Genomic DNA, 20,019 nt, shown 5'->3' on the forward strand with positions numbered 1-20,019 from the left:
TTAGAATTGCCCGCCATGGCGTTGTACGCACATTTCAACATGGCAGAACAGTGCCGCTTGTCTTGAAAGCACTGCAAATAAAATCTAAGGATTATCAAATAAAATATTGATCAATATCAATTTTGGCTAGCATTTCTTTCAAGTTAAGTAAATTTTTTTAAGTAACACGTGTTGTAAAAAATAAAAATGCTATTAACATTGAAGCCAGACCACAAGAAGCATGTATTGTTTTTAGCTGAACAATCGCTACCAGGTACAAACAAATTTGTCATTGTATCAATTAATTTATATTTTACAATAAAATCGTGATAACGTGCAATTTTCACAGTTTTACAAGATTTTTGCAAATTGGCTTTAGATTATTTACAAAAAGGTCCAAATGTTAAGGTATATAATGCTGCTGCTCGTAAGTAGTTTATTGTGTCAACTGTCAAAATCATAATAGTGAGTGTACAATTGTTAGTTATACAAACTATTTTGTACTTGTTTTAGAAAAATTAAACGTCGAGTTAGACGTAATTAAAAATTCAGTGGAGGGTTTGGTTAATCTTTTATTGGAAAGCTGTAAACACAAGGTGAAACTTACTAATTGGAGTATAAAGAAATAGAGATTTGTCATAAATATAACCTATTATTTAATATATTTAATATGTTCTACAGTTAAGTGCAGAAGATTTCCGGGATTCGGTGATTGCTTTAGGTTTTACTGAAGAAAAGGAGGCGATATTGAGTAAATTATACAACGTTAAGAGAAATGAAATTTCTGATGCACTCGAAGAGATTGGATTTAAATTGCCTAAATATCATGACATGGAATGGAGATTTGAAGTGCAGGTAAAATTTTTACATTCTATTGCTTTTGAACATTTTGATGTATAATAAAATAGTTATCTGTGTCATAGACTGCATCAAGATCTCTTTCGAAGCAAGTTGCTCCACTTGTCACACTAGACTTGTCTCTGAAAAATCCTGACAGTTCAGATGAAATTGAACACGTTTTGTTGCAAACGGACCCCACTAATTTGCTTCATATAACTCAAGAGTTGGAGGAAGCTTTGCAAGAAAGTCGCAGCCAACATATTCGGAGGATTTCAAAGGCAGTAAAATAAAGTTTTCTTTAATTTTATACAATTATATTTGATGTAACAAAAGATATATATAAACATATAATTATACAAGATTAAATAAAGATCTTAATTAGTAAGAATTGCAAGATAAATTTATTTCAATGATTTAAATCACATTTATCATCGGCATCTGTAAAGTTTCACTCTGGTTAGATTATTCTAAATAAAAGCTGACAGTAATCATGTCATTGTACACATGTATATTATGTTAAGCCAATCCTTAGACTTGTAGTCCAGTTCATTTGCATATGTAATTGGATAATTTTATTGGATCTCCTACATCAATAAGGTATATAAAAGAAGACTGCATTTTTCTCGCACTTGTACTGTTTGTGAGTGTGATACAGTACCATTACAGGCTATTCCTTATCACAGAATATTGATGTTTTGCAAATTGAAGTTTTCAATTGCCTCAAACTCAGGACTCAGGCCTAGCAAGTGCAATTGTACCTTGAAACATTTCAACGTTAAGAAGTACATATATTTGTTTTTATGTATTATACCTTATAAATTAATTATTATTAATTGCTTTATTATTTTTTACAGAAAATGGAATCTCTCGTCGCAGTAGGTGCCAGTAATCTGACTTCAACCATCTTATTCGAACACTCCACTGTAACATTTTCCAATATATTGACAACGACAACTGGGCCCCGAGCTATGCGACAGATCATGAATTTCAATAATCAAACTGTGGCGGATAAAGTGCCTCCAGATATGTTGCACTTGATTGACCCACACTGGTTATTTTCGATTGCTCTATATCGATTGATACTTTTGTACTCTGCTTTTGCAAAATCAAACTGAGGTTTTTCAATTACAGGTATCAATTCCCACCAATGGATCCAATGTGGCACAAAATTTTAGGACTTGTAATGATTGTATTAGGATTTATGGGATGGAGCGGCAACGGCGTTGTAGTGTATGTGTTCCTGATGACTCCCTCCTTAAGAACACCTAGCAATCTTCTAGTGGTAAATCTGGCTTTCTCGGACTTCATTATGATGATTATCATGTCACCTCCTATGGTAATCAACTGTTACTACGAGACCTGGGTGTTAGGTAATGTAAACTCATATTGTCTTGTTATTACGTTCTCTCTATTTAAAATTTAACATAATGATAATTATATTAAATTTATATTAAATTTATATTAAATTTATATTAAATTTATATTAAATTTATATTAAATTTATATTAAATTTATATTAAATTTAATATAATTTAATTTCGTATTAAGGACCTCTGATGTGCGACATATATGCCATGGTTGGTTCTCTATGTGGATGCGCCTCAATTTGGACTATGACTGCTATCGCTCTAGACCGATATAACGTTTTAGTAAAGGTATAATATGCTTTTTTATACATATATTCTTTTAATGTGGTAAATGGAAACGGAAATTAATAAATTTGTCTTCAGGGTATGGCAGGAAAACCACTCACCATTAAAAAAGCACTACTCGAAATTTTGGGAATCTGGTTGTTTGCCTTAATATGGACAATTTTGCCAATGGTGGGATGGAATAGGTAACATTAAGATGATAGAAATTATAAATGAGATGTTTATTACATTCTTTGCGATATATAATAAATTTCATAATGATAATTAGGTATGTACCAGAAGGTAACATGACTGCATGTGGCACGGATTATCTTAACAAAGATTGGAGTTCCAAATCGTACATCCTGGTGTATTCAATATTCGTATATTATATACCGCTCTTTACTATAATCTACAGCTATTATTTTATTGTATCGGTATGTATATACAAAAATTGTTTAAAAAAATTTAGAATCTGTAAGAACGTTTTTTTTTTTTTTTTTTTCAAATCAATAGACAGTAGCTGCTCATGAAAAAGCAATGAGAGAACAAGCGAAAAAAATGAATATACAATCTTTGCGATCGGGAGAAAATCAAAATATAAGTGTGGAAGCAAAGTTGGCGAAGGTGAGTCAAAAGTATATACTAAAATTATACTAAATGAAAACATAGATTAATTATTGCGATGGTTTTATCGATTATAGGTAGCTTTAATGACGATTTCCTTGTGGTTTATGGCGTGGACGCCGTACTTAGTCATCAATTATACTGGTATTTTTGGTGGTGCTAATATTAGTCCCATTTTCACCATTTGGGGATCTCTTTTTGCAAAGGCAAACGCTATATATAATCCAATTGTTTATGGAATTAGGTATGTTGCTGCTATTTTATACAGATATACAGAAAAGTGTATATATATATTAATATTTACACTCTTTACTTCATGCATTGTACAGTCATCCAAAATACAGAGCAGCATTGAAAGAAAAATTGCCGTTCTTTGTATGTGGCTCGACTGAGGATCCGTCCGCGGCTGCGAAAACCGCGGACACGACATCTGTTACAACGACGACGGCGTAGTTTCCACGCGGTGGATTGTAAATTTCAAACATTGTGGTATAACATAATTATAGTATATTTCGAATAAGTTAACGAATTAATAATACTGGATATATAACGTGTGAAATGTTTCTAAGAAACGTGAAAATTTGTAATTTGTAAAGCTCCAATAGCTATTACGAATGGCCAATTATGCGAAAAGCTACGTACAGGGAATTTCGAGTGGACTAAGTGTATTATTTTACGATATGTACGGTAAATTCTGCTTTTGTCTTTTGTTCTTCCTTTTATGGCACGCGTTTAGTATTGTCTTTGCAGGGATGAATGATAGAAGGCACTTAATATCGATTGTAGTGTACAAAAAGATTATTCAATGTATCGTTTGGCATGTAATGATTTAAAAAAAATTGTCATATTTTTAAGATGTAATAAAAAAAAATGTTAAATATTAAACAATATATCAAACATAGAGATATATATGTTCAGATAAACAATATATTAACATAGAGATATATATGTTCAGAATTTTTGTGGTTCAATTAAAATTCCCATATATGTGATTGCCTGCAGAATTTATTTATAATTCTATAAAATGAATTACAGACACGATATTATCGCTACAAGCGATATTAGTTAATACATATTTGTTTATTCCAAAGTGAACCATGTATTCCGTTGCCTTGAAGAGATGACATAATTTATAAACTGCGCTATGAGACATTGATAAGAAATTCGCGTGTGGTGCAGCCGAATTGTACAATGCATCATAGACTCCAAACAATTGTAGCATGACATTATTCATCCTTCATTTATCCCTGACATTTTTGTCAATATTAAAGTTTTTCGCATATTGGCTTGGCTCCTCTCGCTTGCACCACAACTAATCGCACGATATAATATTCTCTTACAATGTAGTATCACGATTGAATTCATTCTCGTACTCTCGTTGATAACGTATTTCTGGCGCGTGTTTTTAATTGCAGCTATTTACAACCTATGCTTGATGGCGCGATTTCTTTGTGACGAGAATATAATACTATTTTACGGTGTTTGTTCGGAGAATCTGTTGCATTGTCAAAAAATCGATGTGTGTAACATTATTGTTTTATGCAGCAGCTTTTTCGCCTTCTGTGACCGTGGTAGTCGTGGACGTTGTGTCCCCGCCAGACGCCGGTTCGGAGGCACACGCCAGAGACGGGAACCTCTGGAAGAGAGCAGCTCGGTACTTAGGATGGCTGAAATCAAACAAAAAAAGTGATTAGCGTCGCTGAAATAATTCAGTTAATTTATAGAAACATTTTGACGATAACCGTATATTTCAGAGACAGTACAATTGCCGACTCACCTGATGCCGTACACGATGGGATTGTACACGGCGTTGGCTTTCGCAAAGAGCGAGCCCCAGATCGTGAAGAGCGGGCTGATCTTCGTCGTCTCGAAGATGCCCGCGTAATTGATGACCAGGTATGGAGTCCACGCCATGAACCACAAAGAAATGGTCATCAGAGCTACCTGTAATTAGTAACGTTGTTATGACGACTGTACGGATAATTGCGATGAATTGAGAGTGCAAGACAAACTTGCCTTTGCGAGTTTGCACTCGGCGCTGGTGCTCTGGTTCTCGGCTGATCGTAGGGAAGCGACGTTCATCTTCTTCGCCTGCTCGCGCATGTTCTTCTCGTGAGCGGCGACAGCTTGAATGATGAAGAAGTAGCTGTAGATGATGAGGAACAGTGGCGCAAAGTATACGAAAATGCTGTAGAAGAAGATGTACGATCTGGAGAACAAGTCCTTGTTCAAGTAATCGGTACCGCAAGCGGTCATGTTGCCCTCAGGTACGTAGCTGTAAAAGATAAAAATTGTGTCACTGACAATGTGAAGCACATTTACGCAATGCTTAATATTATTTTAGATTCTTATCTCACCGGTTCCATCCGAACAGCGGAGCGATAGTCCAAAGCAACGAGAAGAACCAGATGCCTAATATGCGAACGAGGGCGCCGTTAATGGTCATCGGCTTAGCGGATAAGCCTTTGACGATTACGTTATACCTATCGAATGCAATCATCGTCATTGTCCATATGGAGCCACATCCGAACAGGGAGCCCGTCAAAGCGTACAGTTCACAGAACAAAGGTCCTAGCACCCACGTCTCGTAATAGCAATTGATCACCTGCGCACGGTTGTCAATTAAGCATACGAAATCGCACTTTATTCACATTGAATAACATATTTGGTTTTTATCTGAACAGCGTACGCACCATAGCCGGCGACATGCACAGCATCATGAGAAAGTCAGAGATGGCGAGATTGACGACGAGCAGGTTGCTTGGAGTACGGAGGCTCTTGGTGGTCGTGAATATATATACCACCATGCCATTACCGATGACAGATATCGAGCCGAGAATGCCGATGACAAAGCCGAGAAGAGCGTGCCACAGAGGATTCATCGGCGGGAATTGATACCAATGGGGATCGACCAGGTGGAGCATCTCCGGTGGCACTTTGTCCACCACCGTTTGATTGCCAAATCCGCCTCCTTGCGCCGCCCATGTGTAGGCTGCATGGCTCGGTCCGGACATGGTTAACTGTGAAGATAAATTCAAAGTAAGAAAATCGAGGATTTTGTATAGAATTCTTAAATTTGTTGATTCTTAAATTTTTTCAAATGTAAATAATCAATCACAGAGTACAAGAAGCAGATGCAGAATTTGGAAACTACACCGTTCTCACCTCCGTGCGTGCTTGGAGAAGAATGTGGGAAACAAATTAATCCAAGTACACCGCTGAATTGCTAGTGCCAGTGTGGGTTCTCGTATCGTTCTATTCGTGAAGCTTGTAGGAAGAGTTCCCTGTTTCGGACCACCGTCGGATGTAGCTCGGGGTTGGCCGCGACGGTGAGCCGCGCTTAAATAGCCATCGCGATCTTACGTTTCTGCGGCTATATACAACACGTTCCTAAGTCGCCAAACAGTCTTAAGAACTCTTCTATTAAATTATGCGGGATTTAAGAATACCTTGGGAGTAACCTAAGTGTTGAACACAGAAACCTTAGTAGTATACATCAAGAATAGACGTAGAGGCTCATTTGCGAAAACACTTACTGAATTTTAATGATACATCCGATCGATCGAGGTTGTTGTGAAAAGCAAATTTTCTCATTATTGAAAAATTAAGTCATTTTATTATAACAAGATACATACTATATTTTAATAACGTGTAATGTTTTTTAATTACAGTCTATAATTATGATTTTTCAGAAACTTAAATTTAGAAATTAAATAAAAATGTATAAAATTTTATTTTATATATATATATATATATTTAAGTAATAATTTAATCATTTGGATAGAATTTATTCTATCTGAGCACATTTCATGCTTCACGATCAAATTTAAATGTGATCGATAATGGAATCGATATACGAAATCGATAATTGTAAATTCGAGATAATCACATGACATCTCGTGGGAAAATGAAGAAATGGTATGAAGATTGTAGCGGTTTGCGCGCCATATCGTATGGTTGTCACAATGCTTTGTGTCAATAACAAATATCTTCGAAAAAGATCGACACATCAGGTACATCCTTTTACGCGCTGTCAACGTGCTTTTAACGGATAGCACTACCAACAGCCATGGAAGAGAATCTCGAAGATAATTTGTTGGACGAAGGAGACGGCGCCGGGGAGTTGACAGCGCAGACTGTGCTACAGGAGATCGAGAATGCCTGGATGAACGAAAGATTCGCCCCGGAAATTTTGCCGCATCAGTCTGATCTTGTGGACTGCATGCTGCAGCAGATCACGCATATGGAAGAGAACATTAAGAGGTTAGACAAGAACGATTTACGCGCACTGGTCCATCGTATGGAGCTCGACCGGATCAGATATGTAATCAGTAGCTACCTGCGAACGCGGTTGGAGAAGATCGAGCGATACACTATTCACATCCTTTCGGAAGAGGATAGCAGAAGTCCGGAGGAAGCCTATCTGACACCGGATGAGCTACGCTTTGCCAAGGAGTACCTGGCCAATTTGGAGACCCTTTTCAAGACGATAGCACTGCAGCATATGCCACCAAGCTTTCAACGTTTCGAGGTGAACAAGTTTGCTATTAAACCCAATATGCAAGCACATGTATTCTTGCGTGCCAATCGAAGGGTTACAGGTATAGTTCTACCTGGTGTGTTGAACGAAGAGATAGATTTTGAAGAAGGTTCACAGCATATTATTCAATATAGTGCTGTAGCGCATCTAGTTAAGTCTGGTGTAGTACAATTAATTTAACATTTTCAGATAAAAATAGGAAATGGATGCTGATGATTTATCTTTCTTTCAACTATATGCATTCACACATTTTTTTTATTAATATATATCGCAAAGTTTTAGTCATAATTTGTTTAAGACAAAAGAGCATAGAGCTACAGCGAGTTGTTCTTAATCATAAATTTAAAACAAATTTTTTGAGTTTTGTTCAGTTTTATTATTAAGAATAATTAACAGTTTACATGTAAATTTTATCAAATTGGTCTTAAACTGTAAATTGTTCACAAAATTGTGATAAAGATTCATAAGTAATGAGTAAGTAACAAGAACACTTATTGCATAGGAACATTTCTATTTCTAGGCTATATAAATATATATAAAAGATAAGTATGATTGCATCAATAAGTACTAAAATTTTCATAAATAAGTGTTAAAAACTGTTAAAAAGATCTTTTCTAAAAATAAAAACGTTGAACGAATAAAAAATTAAGTAAATTAAGTAAATTTGTTAAATTATTAATGTACAAATGTGGATTGTTGATGATGTACTTCATATGAAATCACATGGATCGTCGCTCATAAGCCTGTAAATGAAATACCACACATAAATATATTTTTAATGATATGTGAGTATCGCTACAGTAATTAATTAATTACCTCTTTGGCGCATTGTTTAAGCTGTTCCGTCATTAAATTTCCAGTTTGTTGCACCATACCGCTAAAGTGACTTTGTTCGTTTTGTAATAAAATGTACGGGTGATCGAATTCTAACACTTGACCGTGATCCATTATCAGTACTTTATCATTATCCATTATCGTGTTTAATCTATGCGCTATTGTCAATACCGTGCAGGTTTTGAATTTCTTTCGAATCGTCGTTTGTATGAGCGCATCCGTTGCAGGATCCACATTGGCAGTAGCTTCATCGAGCACGAGGATCTTATTATCCTGCAAAATTGCGCGTGCTAAGCAAACTAATTGTCTTTGCCCAGCGCTGAAATTACTGCCGTCTTGTTCGACGCGATGGTCTAGAGAAGTTATCGCGTCTTTGAGCTCCACCTCTTCCAAGGCGATCCACAAATTCGCGTCGTCATACTTGTGAAAAGGATCGAGATTGTCTCGGAGCGTGGCGGAAAATAATACCGGTTCTTGCGGTATTATTGAAATTTTGTTTCTTAAATCGTGAAGACCAATTTTCTTTGTGTTAATGTTATCGATGTAAATAGCGCCATCGAGTTTTGCCATGTGAAACAAGGCGGAAATCAGAGACGACTTTCCAGCTCCGGTACGACCCACTATTCCAATCTGTCGAATTATTTGGTATAATTATTCAAGATATAAAATAATTATTCGTATTTTTATCTGTACAATTAATGCAATGTGAATTAATATAATGTATAATTACCTTCATGCCAGGTTCTATGACGAAATTGAGAGATTTAAGAACGGGTGGTTCCGATTCGGAGTATCGAAGAGAAACACTGTTAAATCGAATTTCTCCCTTGGAAGGCCAATTACTCGACGGTTTATCCGCAGGATTGCTCTCAAACGGTCCCTCTTTCTCAAGCTCCGTGAATTGTAATATTCTCTCTACGCTCGTCATCTGTGTCATCGTTTCGGCCGCTTGATGCATTCCGTATTGCAGCATACCGCACAAAGTAAGCACTTGCGAAACGGCTAAACCGACGCTCCCAGCGAAAGTATTTCCTGGAAAAGAGAGAGAGATCTGCAAATGTTACATCAGGAAACATATATCGATTGGCAATGACAATAAAAACTTACCGTCATCCGATGCGACGAAACTATATGTGATAACAGCGATGAAAGCAACGGACACCACGTCCAGCGCAAAACCGAACGATGTACTAGCGGCAACAATCAATGAGTAAGTACTAGTATGCAAATCCTGATATTCGTCGAATTGCTTGCGAACCATCTCTTGCGCGCCGGCGGAACGTATCGTTGTCAGGCCTAAAAATGTAGCGTTCACGTGCGAAAATACGGGGCTTTTCGCTAAAACAAATATTTCGTGAAAACAATATTCGCTAAAACAATAATTTCGTGAAAACAAATATTAATTTAAAGCAGGAGGAAAGTAGATTTAAATAATTGCGAAAGAAAAATCTTTACCATTTCCTTCTAATCGCTTCATATCTTGTGCTGTTAAAATGTAGATTTTTCTTATTATGCCGAACAAAATAGCCATAATGATTATCACGAATATGAACCACCATTTGATAATCAATATTTGCACAAAGATCCCGATCATTACCGCGAATATCTGGATGGCGTCTATCATGATCCTGGGCAAAATTTCGTCCACCGTGCCAATATCCTTCGAAAAACGGTTTAAAATTCGACCTAAAAAGTGTATCATTTTGTAAATAACATCATTGCCGCCTTCCGTATTGCACCGGATTACTGATAAGTTTTGTTTACCGGATGGATTCTTATCAAAGAATGACATTGGCGCCTTGAGTAAGCTCGAGAACATAAAGTTGTGCAGATTTTTGCTGGCATTCATACATATTTGATAGAAAATTAAATTTCGAAATGTTGTCATTACGATACTAATAATGATAAAAGCTCCATAAATCCATAAGGCTGTGTTCGTGTCGAGATAATGCAAATTCTCGTCTATAATTGTGGTCTAGAAGCAGCAAAAAAACTGACAATATAATCGTTGAATTAAATGCAATCTAGAAAAATGAGAAATACTAACAGCGTTGTCGAAAGTAAAGTTTTGAAACGATGTATCATTGAACATGTTCTCCCAATAGTTGCCTGTAGTCAAAAATTCGGTGAATTCGTCATTTGTGCCTGACGTATTGTCTATTTGTTCAGTAGATCTTAACGTGGAAGAAATATTTGTAAAATTGTTCGCTACACTCTGTCGATGTTTGTGTGTAGTTTTAATATGCATCTCTTCCGTCTTCGTCCTGCATTATAAAATTCATTATATAGGCATAAGAATATATATATAAATTCTCTTTTATATCTACTTACCAATAACTGACCCAAAAGTCGCAACCGCTGCTTCCAATTTGTCCCAAAATCAGGCAAAACAGGAAGCTAATTATGATAATAATCGAAGCGCCACTTCGAAAATATTTCCAGTACACTGCTTTCGATATGCTTCCTTTGGCCAGAAGTTCTTCAGTTTCTTGAGGCTCGGCTTCCTCCGCATCTTCATCGTTGACATTACCGTTTTGAATTATATCAGATGTAGGATTTCCATTAGATTTCAATGATTCCTTCGTATCTTCGTTTGCTTCTTCGCCTGTTGCAAACGTTTCCAAAAAATTCACATGCTTCTCTTGAAGATTCGCATATGTGCCTTCATTTTCAATTTGGCCCTTTTTGGAAAATATGGCTAATTAAATGTTCAGCCTTTATAAAAACGTGTGTATGTATAATTATTTGTAACTGTCATATGTGTGCACGTGTACAAATAATATAATATTCTACGTACATTGTTTAGGATAACTATGTAATCACATTGTTTTAAGTACTGTAATTGATGAGTCACGAGAATTCGCGTTTTACTTTGCAAGTAATTATTTATGCACTCGTTAAATAAATGTCTCCCCACGTGAGTATCGACAGCTGATAAAGGATCGTCGAAAAGATAAATGTCGGCGTCTTTATAAACAGCTCTGTAAACCACAGTTTTTGTTAAAATGTAAAGTGTATCATTTTATAAGCGGTTGCAAATTTACCTCGCCAAATTGATTCTCGCGCGTTGCCCACCGCTGAGCGCCGCACCTTTATCACCGATCAAGGTTTTATCGCCGTGCGGAAGTTGCTCGAAATCTTTTGTGAGAGCGCATGCTGTCACGACTTTTTGATATCTGTCTTTATCATAAGGCAAATTAAATAAAATATTGCTTCGCACTGTGTCTGCAAATAGCCAAGGTTCTTGACTAACATACGATATTTTGCCCCTAATATGTATCTGGCCATGCGATATTCTTAGTTCGCCTAAAATTGTTTGCAGGAAAGAACTCTGAAAATTAGAGAATACTTTTACATATATATAGTTTACATATATACACTCATATATAAATATATACCTTTCCTGCACCTACAGAACCAACGACGGCGTATAGTTTTCCGGGTTTGACTTGAATACTGATATTATGTAATGTATGTACAATTGCATTAGTCCATGAAGCGCTGACGTTTTTCATTACAATATTTGTTTCTTCGGCAGTTGATGTAGATAGTGCCATTGGAACATTTTCATTCAGCAACAAAAAATTCTGAGATAATAAAAGATAAATTATTTTTTTATGCGCAAAGCTTGTTGTGTGATGAAAGCCGGTAAATATTGAAGAACTCTTATTTTATAATTATAGATTAGTTTTTTTGTCTTTGTAAATACGACTTATCGAGAGTTTTTTTTATCTAAATGCGACTTTAACTTGTTGAGAAATTAATGGCAGATAATAATTGAATTAAAATAATATTTGCATAATGCACACAATTGTAGGCTAATAAACAATATTTGATCTGATAAGTTAATTTTCTTAACGAAATGTAAAAGTTAATTTTACTTCAATTCTCTGTATAGACACTGCTGTTTCTGCAGCAATTGCTATAGCTATGGGATAATATATTGCCATGGTAAGTTGGAGAATATTATAGTACTGTGCCATCGAAAATACTATGTCGGCGGATATAGAATTGCCGAGAAGTACGTAAACCATGATTGTAAAATATAACGTTGTTCTTTCCGTGAAAATGAATGTGGCTAAAGTAAAGCCTCTCAGATAAGATGTTAATGTGAGGACATCAATTTCGTATCTGGAAAAAATTATTTTTTATTAAATTTTCTTTATCGTGTTCAATTTTTTAATGAGAGAATGATGATCTCACAGTATAATAAAACATTTACGAACTTTCTTGCGTAGCTAACTAGTTCCTGAAATGGTTTCTCCCAAGTATACATTTTGATAACTTGTATACCACTGATTATTTCTGACATCAGTCGAACTCTTTCGTCGGTTCTTATTGCAATTTTTAAACGTAATTTTGAAGTCAATTTACTTATATATCCTGCAAAGAAATTTAGTTACGTATTAGGCACATTTATTTTGTTAGGAATAATTCGCATTCTATTTAACTATTCGTAATAATTTTACATTACCTTGAAAGGGAATAGTTTGAATTGTTATAAGAAATATACCGGTCAGTGAAGCAATACCGACGCTTCGCCAAATCAGAAATGCAACTATGGCTCCTTGTATTGGCATGATCCAAACGTAATGCAGCACTACAAACAATTGATCAAACCTTGACATATCATTTGACAATAGATTAATAATTTGTCCTGGGGTGGTAGTTGAAGATTTGGATAAACGTAATATCTAACAAAAAAGACAAGAACAGAAATATATAATTTTATATATTTATTGATAATGCAAACTTTTAGGACAATATAAAAAAAATTTGATTTATAGATTACCTTTCTATACATCAGAGATGAGCTTGCTACTCTAACTCGCATTCCAATTTCCAGTAAACCTAGATTTGAATGAGATTGGACTAAAATGATTAATATTTCTATTGCTACTAGACCAGATGCATAGAGATAAGCTTCATCCTGTCCAGATGTTGCTCTTGGATCAAAGTGCCAAATGAACAGACTCAAAATATATGGCTTGAAGACTCTGTAAAGTATATTACTGACAGTTACTATATGCAAATTATATGAGTTATTATAAATTATAATATTTAAATACCTTAAAACAACATTGAGAAATGAAACCCATCCTCCATAATAGAAAAATGACCAAATAAATGTCTTTCTCAAAGCTTTGATAAATTTAGGTTTTCTATTATTCTTCTCAGCTGCATGTATCTCATTTTTCCAATTTCTGAAAGTATTTATTTGTTAGAAAAATGGTAACATTTAATTGTTGATTAATTAATTATCAATAATTTAATCATAATAGGCTCATTGTTATTATAATCATAATTTATAATAAAATAATTTATTATTTACTGTTCCAGTTTATTTCCTAGAAATTCACTAGCATCAATGGGCAGAGTATTGTATACATTTTTCATTTCCAAGTCATGATCTTTCCCATACCAAAATAATTCTGTCATCCACCTTGAAAATAGGATACAAAATATGATAAAATAATAAATAAGCCTACATACAAGAATGATTTGATATTTGCATTAATGAAGAGGAAATTAATATGCATTATGATAAAGTATGCGCATATTTATACAATTGTATACATATATTTTGTATACATATGTATGCAAGATTGAAAAGTGATATACTTTGCTGTATATGTATGAGTATGTACGTATATAAATCATGAATGTAATTACCAGTTTTAAGAGATTGAAGATATGATTTATCTCCATCTTATTATTCATGTGTGAAAGTACATGCTTATAAATTATGAATGTAATTACATTATTATCACTTTGAAAATTAAAGATATGATGCATTTTTATTTTGTTATTTATGTAGAAATAAATATATGTTCATAAATTATGAATTAATTACAACATTTAGACTTCATTGCTACATCATGGTATAACTGTATAATGTAACTGCTGCAACTAGTGTATAATTGTTCTTATCATACAACATTCTTTCTTGCCTATTTTTATGACTTCTGTTATGTCATAATTTTACGTTTGTAATTTATGCGGGATTTAATTATTTAGCGTTGCCACAAGTCATAATGTGAAGAGCATTGTTTTTGACAATTATCGCCGGTTTCTTTTTTTATGATTATTACATTTTCATGCGCGGTTGTTTTGATTTGATCGACGTAACTGTAACAAAACAAAGTGCTTCGTTCGACTTACCAGAAAAATAATTTACTGATTGGATTCGCAGAAATTCGGGGATTTGAATTATCAGTTTTTTTGGCGGCGTCCATATTTTAATGTGATGAATTTATTGATGCCTTTTCAGTCACTTCTCGCACTGCTTCGTGAATAGCGCGTGTTGTGAATTTTATCGAACTGTTACACATACGTATACACTATCGCGCTGCTGTGGCATCATGCCGGATGGGATGATTCTGTGAGTGAGAATGATTTGGCAAATTGTGCTATTCGTCGAGGAATTTGTATGCGACAAAGAAAAAAAGAGGGGATAATTGATAGTAAATGTCCAAAGGATGAGAGTAGAACGATATATAGACATATTATGTAAGCACTCTATATGTAACTAGTTAAGAATATATTTCTTGCAGCTCTTCTCATAGTATATAACAATATTTCAAAAGATCAAGAAAAATATAGAAATAGAAATAAATAATGCCATTGAAATGATTAATCATTTTGTGGCAGTGAAAGGCATTGAAAGACATTGAAAAGATTAGTCATTTTGTAAAAATAGAATAGCCGAAAATGTAGATGTAAAGTCTGTTCGTTTTAGTTCTATATTTTCTTATACTTTCTATATTTACAAAATATTTTCAAGTTGCAAAAAGAAAGAGAAAAGAAAGAATGCAGAAAAATGTGCAACTAAAGTTAAAATATTCAGAATTATATATTATAAAATTACATAGATTATGCATATATATATGCTGATAAAGATATTAGTAAACAACTTATCACCAACTAATCAGTAGAATTATAGAACATGTAACAGCAAAGACCAATCCAAAAAATTACATTTATTTATATTAATAGATATACACAATTTTCTTATATAATACATTAAGAAAGTGCTGTATATTTTTATTAAAATAAAATAATTTATGACCTGCAGAAATGGCTAGAAATTAGAATGCATAATCGAAATTTTTTAGATCCAAAATTTTTTTTGTGTTTTATAAAAATTGATTCTAATTTATATATATATTTTTTTTTTAATTTAACCGCGAAAAAAGAGAGGGCGTTAAAAACCTTTGTAGATGTCGCTCGCAACAGACGCTAAAATCTTTGTTATATTGGTTATATTTACATCGATGTTGACACTTGTCATTTATTTCATTTACAAATTGTAATTATAGTTTGTACAATACGATAATACAAACTACATGCAAATGATCATAAGTATCATGCTTATTAGAAATTTTATGCAAATATGTACCAGTCATAAATATATAAGTATATGATGAAGAAATTTATATGTGTCACATATGTGTAAATAAATTTGTTGAGTGCAATGGCATTCTCATTTCGAGCTGGCACTAATTGGTGTCATGATTTCCCAAAACTGGCAAGAGAATCAGGATTTTATTTTAACATGCATGGATCTAGAGTCCGAGTTGACTGGAATCGTATAAGTATGTAGATATTGTTCAATGACTAAATATCAAATTTATTGTTACTAACAAATTGTTCTTTTTTTGTTACAGGTGCTATAGATATAGACAGAGTTATACGTGAAAGAGATTTCTTGACCATTGATGCAAACATCAACAATGTAGTAGATTATTGCTTGGAAAGCGAGTACGATGTCAAGATCTTAGATCCTAACTTTGTTAAGTTATTCAGACTTGCACAATTGTCAGTTGAATATTTATTATATTGCAAGCAATATTTAGATCATAGTGTAATAATATTAAAAGATGAGCTGAGACAGAAAATAGAACAAAATGTCAGTATGAAGAAGGAAGTTGCTACTTTGGAAGATACTTTAAAGAACCTAAAGGAGAGATCAAGGGAAAAACGTAAATTAATTGAAACAAGTTTTGGTGAAATGGCCAGCGGTGAAATTTACAAGGTAAAATAATATATTATTTCAATGAATTAGCGTAATGTTATAATGTAATGTTCATAAAATTTAATTGAAAACTTTATGCCAGTGTCCACATTGTCCAAAAACATTTGTACGTGCTATATTTGTAAATGCTCATATAGCACGCAAACATTCATATATATCAAATATTGGTGTATCCACATCTCCCGCACATGAGCATTATCGGGCAGAAACAGAGAAATTGCACAATGAAATAAAGACATTGAAAGAAAGACTAAATCAAACTGAGAGGGTGATAAGAAATGAATCTGATAAAATTTTAGATAATACAGAAAAGATGTATATAAAAAATAATAGAGGTGAACAGGATAAAGTGGATATGTTTCAAGAGCAAAGGCGACATCAAGAAGATATTGGAAATTTGAAGAGCATGTTGTTTGACGAGATACGTGTAAGTTAATATGAATTAAATAATTTTGCTCTTGCACTAAATTATTTTACAAAATTAGATCTTTTTTTACAGGCATTGAAAGAGAAAGATCACACTGTGAATGAGAGTATCTTGGAAACGAATGTAAAAACTTTAATCAGTCAACAAGAAAAAGAGATTGAGGGTTTAAGAAATCAACTTCTTGAAAGGGTAAGTAAAAATGAAAATATTATTTTTGTGAATAATGTTAATCTATTAAATTATTTTTCAGCTAACTCCAGATGTGGAGAATATGCAAGTAAAGTTACAAACACAAGAGAATTATTGGAAAGCCAAAATAGAAGATATGGAAAGCGCACATCATCGGGATATCGAAAGACTGACCACGGAACTGAAAGTAACTCAGCAAGTAGCCGATCATATAAAGTCGGAATATTCAGCTAAGGTGCACGATTTAGAAAAGCAATCTATGGATCAATCAAATATGTTGATAGAACAAAGAAAGCAATTAAATAGCTTGTCACGTGAGATGAGTAATTCACAGACACAGATTAATAATTATAGAATTAGGGAAAAAGACAAAATAGAAAAATTTCATGAATCTCCTATATTAAGAATAAAACATGATAATAGTTATAATAATAGCGAAACATATCATAAGAGTTCAAATAGCATTCGAAATGGCGAGATGGTTATCGAAGATATTGGTAGTGAATGTAGTCAAGACAATGACAAATCAATCGCAATGCAAAGCAAATGTGTGCCTAATAAAAATGATACTATAGAAAGCAGGAACAATAGAAAATTCATCATTGATCTCAGTAGAACTACGGAACATGTGACTGCAATGTCGAATCTGAGAAATTTAGAGAGATTAGATGTTAGAAAAACGAAAGATAAAATAAAACACTATAACACATTGGACGATGAGAATGAAATAATTGATTATACAAGTAAGAGCTTTACTTCCAAAGGAAATATTCCCACTAATGTATATAAAAAGTATGCAGATATAAAAAATGTTGAAAGAAAAAGGATATTGCATAATGATATGAGAAATAGCAAAAATTCCAAATTTCTGGAAAAGCAAAGCGTCGTGAATTCTGCGACAGAATCTGTATCTTCATCATCAATGTCGGAATCGGAATCTGAAACTGAAAGTGTCACGGCGGATGATGACATTGTGATAGAAAAATACGAAACATCTGTAGTTAAGTCTTCCAACGCGAAGAACTTATCGATAGAAGAGGAGGTGCAAATCATGTTCAATAATCGATTGAGAGAATTGGGAATAGATCCGGAATGGCGAGGAATACCCGCGGCAACGTTTAAGCAAAAGATGGAGATCGTAAAGCATCAGCAAAATATCAACACCAAAAAGTTAGCTTGGTACGCTCAAATAAAACAAACAATACTGGAAGATCTTTTTCAGAAAATATCAACAAATCATAAAGAATCAAAATACACTATGCTCACAAAACATTCTCCCTTTAACAAGCTAATCCCTCACACCAAATCAAAAGCTTTAAAAGCGTTTAGCGACCATAAAAATAATGGTAATTATTATATATTTGTTATATTAAAAAATTTTTTGATATTTTATCATTAATTAATATATTATTTTCTTTCAGACGAATCTGTTCAAAAGACAGAGAACACGACGCCATCAAAATTACGTCTAAAGCAAAAGATTGAGCTTCTTCCTAAAAAATATAAAGATAACGAGGCATTTGAGAATACGCATGAATCGCCATCGAAAAGAAATGGAATAGATGGTTCTACTCCGAAAGTGACTCCTACATATCCAAGATTGATGCGAAATATTTCTTCTTCAAGTTCTATTGAATCTGAAAAAGATATAAAACAGATTTCGTCTACAAAGATAACTGTCTCGGATAGTGGCGCGCGTAAAATAAGTTCTCCGATTAGCAGGAAACAAGTAATAGCGCCAAAATTTGCCGAAAATAATGACTCTGATAGTGCGATTGTACAGCAAGATGATTCAATTTTGTCTCTGATGAATAATAAAAGCGTTCTGAAGCCAATGAGTGGTTCAGTCGGTAGCTTGGTAAAGAAAAAAGTGTTGTTCGATTTAGAGGATACAAAAGTCGACTTTGATGATACAACGGTACCAGAAAACGATCAAAGAACGCAAATAACTGATGATGATTGGAATATCTCAAGGTATTAAAGATTTTACATATTGCAATCTTTGCTTTTATTATTTTACTTTTGTAATTTTAAAAAATATATTTTGCATTATATTTTAATATATAATTAATCTATACTATTTTTATTTAGCTTTCCTGAGAGAGACGAATATGCATTACGGAGACAGAAGTCTATGAGCACAAGTAATATCATTCTAAAAACGTCGCAAAGCGACAAAATCGCTGAAATATCAAAGAAAATACAAGAACAGGTGAGTTGATTGCATCATACTGCACATATAATTGATGTATTATCAAAATAACATCGGTATAAATTTTTTTTCAGCTAAGCATAGCTAGGAAACCACCCGTAGGATCGGTGGAAACAATCTTCCGATCCAGCACGAATTTGCAAGACCTAACAAATTTTAATGCGAACAATCGATTAAGTTCGAGTCTCACGGGTACAATTTCTGAAAGTCCTTTGCCGAATTTCACAAGTACAAATACGAAGAGCAGCGTATTTCCGCAACCTGCTCCGCGAACTCGGAAAGACACAGATCTCACTGTTCATCGTGAACACGAATTGAAATATTCTGATTTGGATTCAGATATTGACGAAATATTGCAGATGGAATGAGATGTATGTGCAGTGTAAGTTATTATCTTTAAATTATTATTTTGATTTTTCTTTTTATACTGCTGACGTTACAAGTTGAACAAACTTAATGTATAGTTTAATGTACAATTTTTATATGTTTTTGTATGCTAGAATAATTTAAAAGTATATATTTATGAATGAATGAACAAAGCATACTTATTGTATATATCTATCGAAATAATGCAATCTCAGGATAAAATTAACGATTTTTTGAGAAAATATTTTAAGCACATTAATAAAATGTTACTATGATGAATAAAACGAATGATACATTTTTTAAAAGTGCCGCGCTTTTTAATGTTCACCGTCATATTGC

At 33.7% G+C, this 20,019-nt stretch overlaps 6 protein-coding genes across 10 annotated transcripts; 4 read left to right on the forward strand and 2 right to left on the reverse strand.

The window, feature by feature from the left end:
• Nucleotides 1-25: 25 nt before the first annotated feature.
• On the forward strand, nucleotides 26-1,601 carry LOC136996896 (COMM domain-containing protein 2). Its single transcript, XM_012379791.2, has 5 exons — nucleotides 26-253; nucleotides 329-406; nucleotides 493-575; nucleotides 661-834; nucleotides 903-1,601. Exons 1-5 carry the CDS (start codon nucleotides 187-189, stop codon nucleotides 1,107-1,109), a joined length of 609 nt encoding a protein of 202 aa, XP_012235214.2. The 5' UTR covers nucleotides 26-186; the 3' UTR covers nucleotides 1,110-1,601.
• Nucleotides 1,421-4,069, forward strand: LOC105679643 (rhodopsin-like). 2 transcript variants are annotated; one of them, XM_012379792.2, is made up of 9 exons: nucleotides 1,421-1,606; nucleotides 1,666-1,870; nucleotides 1,951-2,189; nucleotides 2,368-2,474; nucleotides 2,550-2,656; nucleotides 2,740-2,887; nucleotides 2,967-3,077; nucleotides 3,155-3,321; nucleotides 3,407-4,069. In XM_012379792.2, the coding sequence occupies exons 1-9, from the start codon at nucleotides 1,510-1,512 to the stop codon at nucleotides 3,528-3,530; spliced, it is 1,305 nt and encodes a 434-aa protein (XP_012235215.1). In that variant the 5' UTR covers nucleotides 1,421-1,509; the 3' UTR covers nucleotides 3,531-4,069. The 2 variants fall into 2 exon arrangements, with proteins under 2 accessions (XP_012235215.1, XP_012235213.1); XM_012379790.2 differs by having other exon boundaries at nucleotides 1,448-1,601; nucleotides 1,674-1,870.
• Nucleotides 4,065-6,403, reverse strand: LOC105679645 (rhodopsin). 2 transcript variants are annotated; one of them, XM_012379797.2, is made up of 6 exons: nucleotides 6,243-6,403; nucleotides 5,771-6,097; nucleotides 5,435-5,682; nucleotides 5,094-5,352; nucleotides 4,855-5,021; nucleotides 4,065-4,744 (listed from the first exon to the last, which is right to left on the reverse strand). In XM_012379797.2, the coding sequence occupies exons 2-6, from the start codon at nucleotides 6,089-6,091 to the stop codon at nucleotides 4,615-4,617; spliced, it is 1,125 nt and encodes a 374-aa protein (XP_012235220.1). In that variant the 5' UTR covers nucleotides 6,092-6,097; nucleotides 6,243-6,403; the 3' UTR covers nucleotides 4,065-4,614. The 2 variants fall into 2 exon arrangements, with proteins under 2 accessions (XP_012235220.1, XP_067217337.1); XM_067361236.1 differs by having other exon boundaries at nucleotides 4,855-5,017; nucleotides 5,090-5,352.
• A 443-nt stretch (nucleotides 6,404-6,846) lies between these two features.
• Nucleotides 6,847-8,406, forward strand: Sld5 (DNA replication complex GINS protein Sld5). Its single transcript, XM_012379803.2, has one exon. It carries the CDS (start codon nucleotides 7,147-7,149, stop codon nucleotides 7,795-7,797), a length of 651 nt encoding a protein of 216 aa, XP_012235226.1. The 5' UTR covers nucleotides 6,847-7,146; the 3' UTR covers nucleotides 7,798-8,406.
• LOC105679636 (ATP-binding cassette sub-family C member 4-like) lies at nucleotides 7,970-14,754 on the reverse strand. Its single transcript, XM_012379772.2, has 18 exons — nucleotides 14,614-14,754; nucleotides 13,784-13,894; nucleotides 13,521-13,655; nucleotides 13,244-13,448; nucleotides 12,926-13,145; nucleotides 12,678-12,834; nucleotides 12,333-12,582; nucleotides 11,850-12,038; nucleotides 11,496-11,782; nucleotides 11,249-11,432; nucleotides 10,783-11,132; nucleotides 10,499-10,715; nucleotides 10,216-10,426; nucleotides 9,907-10,137; nucleotides 9,559-9,789; nucleotides 9,182-9,483; nucleotides 8,434-9,081; nucleotides 7,970-8,360 (listed from the first exon to the last, which is right to left on the reverse strand). The coding sequence occupies exons 1-18, from the start codon at nucleotides 14,685-14,687 to the stop codon at nucleotides 8,337-8,339; spliced, it is 4,026 nt and encodes a 1,341-aa protein (XP_012235195.1). The 5' UTR covers nucleotides 14,688-14,754; the 3' UTR covers nucleotides 7,970-8,336.
• DZIP1 (DAZ interacting zinc finger protein 1) lies at nucleotides 9,524-19,985 on the forward strand. 3 transcript variants are annotated; one of them, XM_012379775.2, is made up of 8 exons: nucleotides 9,524-9,661; nucleotides 16,119-16,486; nucleotides 16,569-16,913; nucleotides 16,986-17,102; nucleotides 17,164-18,448; nucleotides 18,524-19,076; nucleotides 19,194-19,314; nucleotides 19,389-19,985. In XM_012379775.2, exons 1-8 carry the CDS (start codon nucleotides 9,658-9,660, stop codon nucleotides 19,680-19,682), a joined length of 3,087 nt encoding a protein of 1,028 aa, XP_012235198.2. In that variant the 5' UTR covers nucleotides 9,524-9,657; the 3' UTR covers nucleotides 19,683-19,985. The 3 variants fall into 3 exon arrangements, with proteins under 3 accessions (XP_012235198.2, XP_067217241.1, XP_012235197.2); XM_067361140.1 differs by lacking the exon at nucleotides 9,524-9,661 and adding an exon at nucleotides 14,829-14,961; XM_012379774.2 differs by lacking the exon at nucleotides 9,524-9,661 and adding an exon at nucleotides 15,184-16,046.
• The last annotated feature ends 34 nt before the right edge of the window (nucleotides 19,986-20,019 follow it).

Source organism: Linepithema humile, chromosome 1 (genome assembly GCF_040581485.1).
Source record: "Linepithema humile isolate Giens D197 chromosome 1, Lhum_UNIL_v1.0, whole genome shotgun sequence".
In the NCBI taxonomy this organism is placed as follows: domain Eukaryota; kingdom Metazoa; phylum Arthropoda; class Insecta; order Hymenoptera; family Formicidae; genus Linepithema; species Linepithema humile.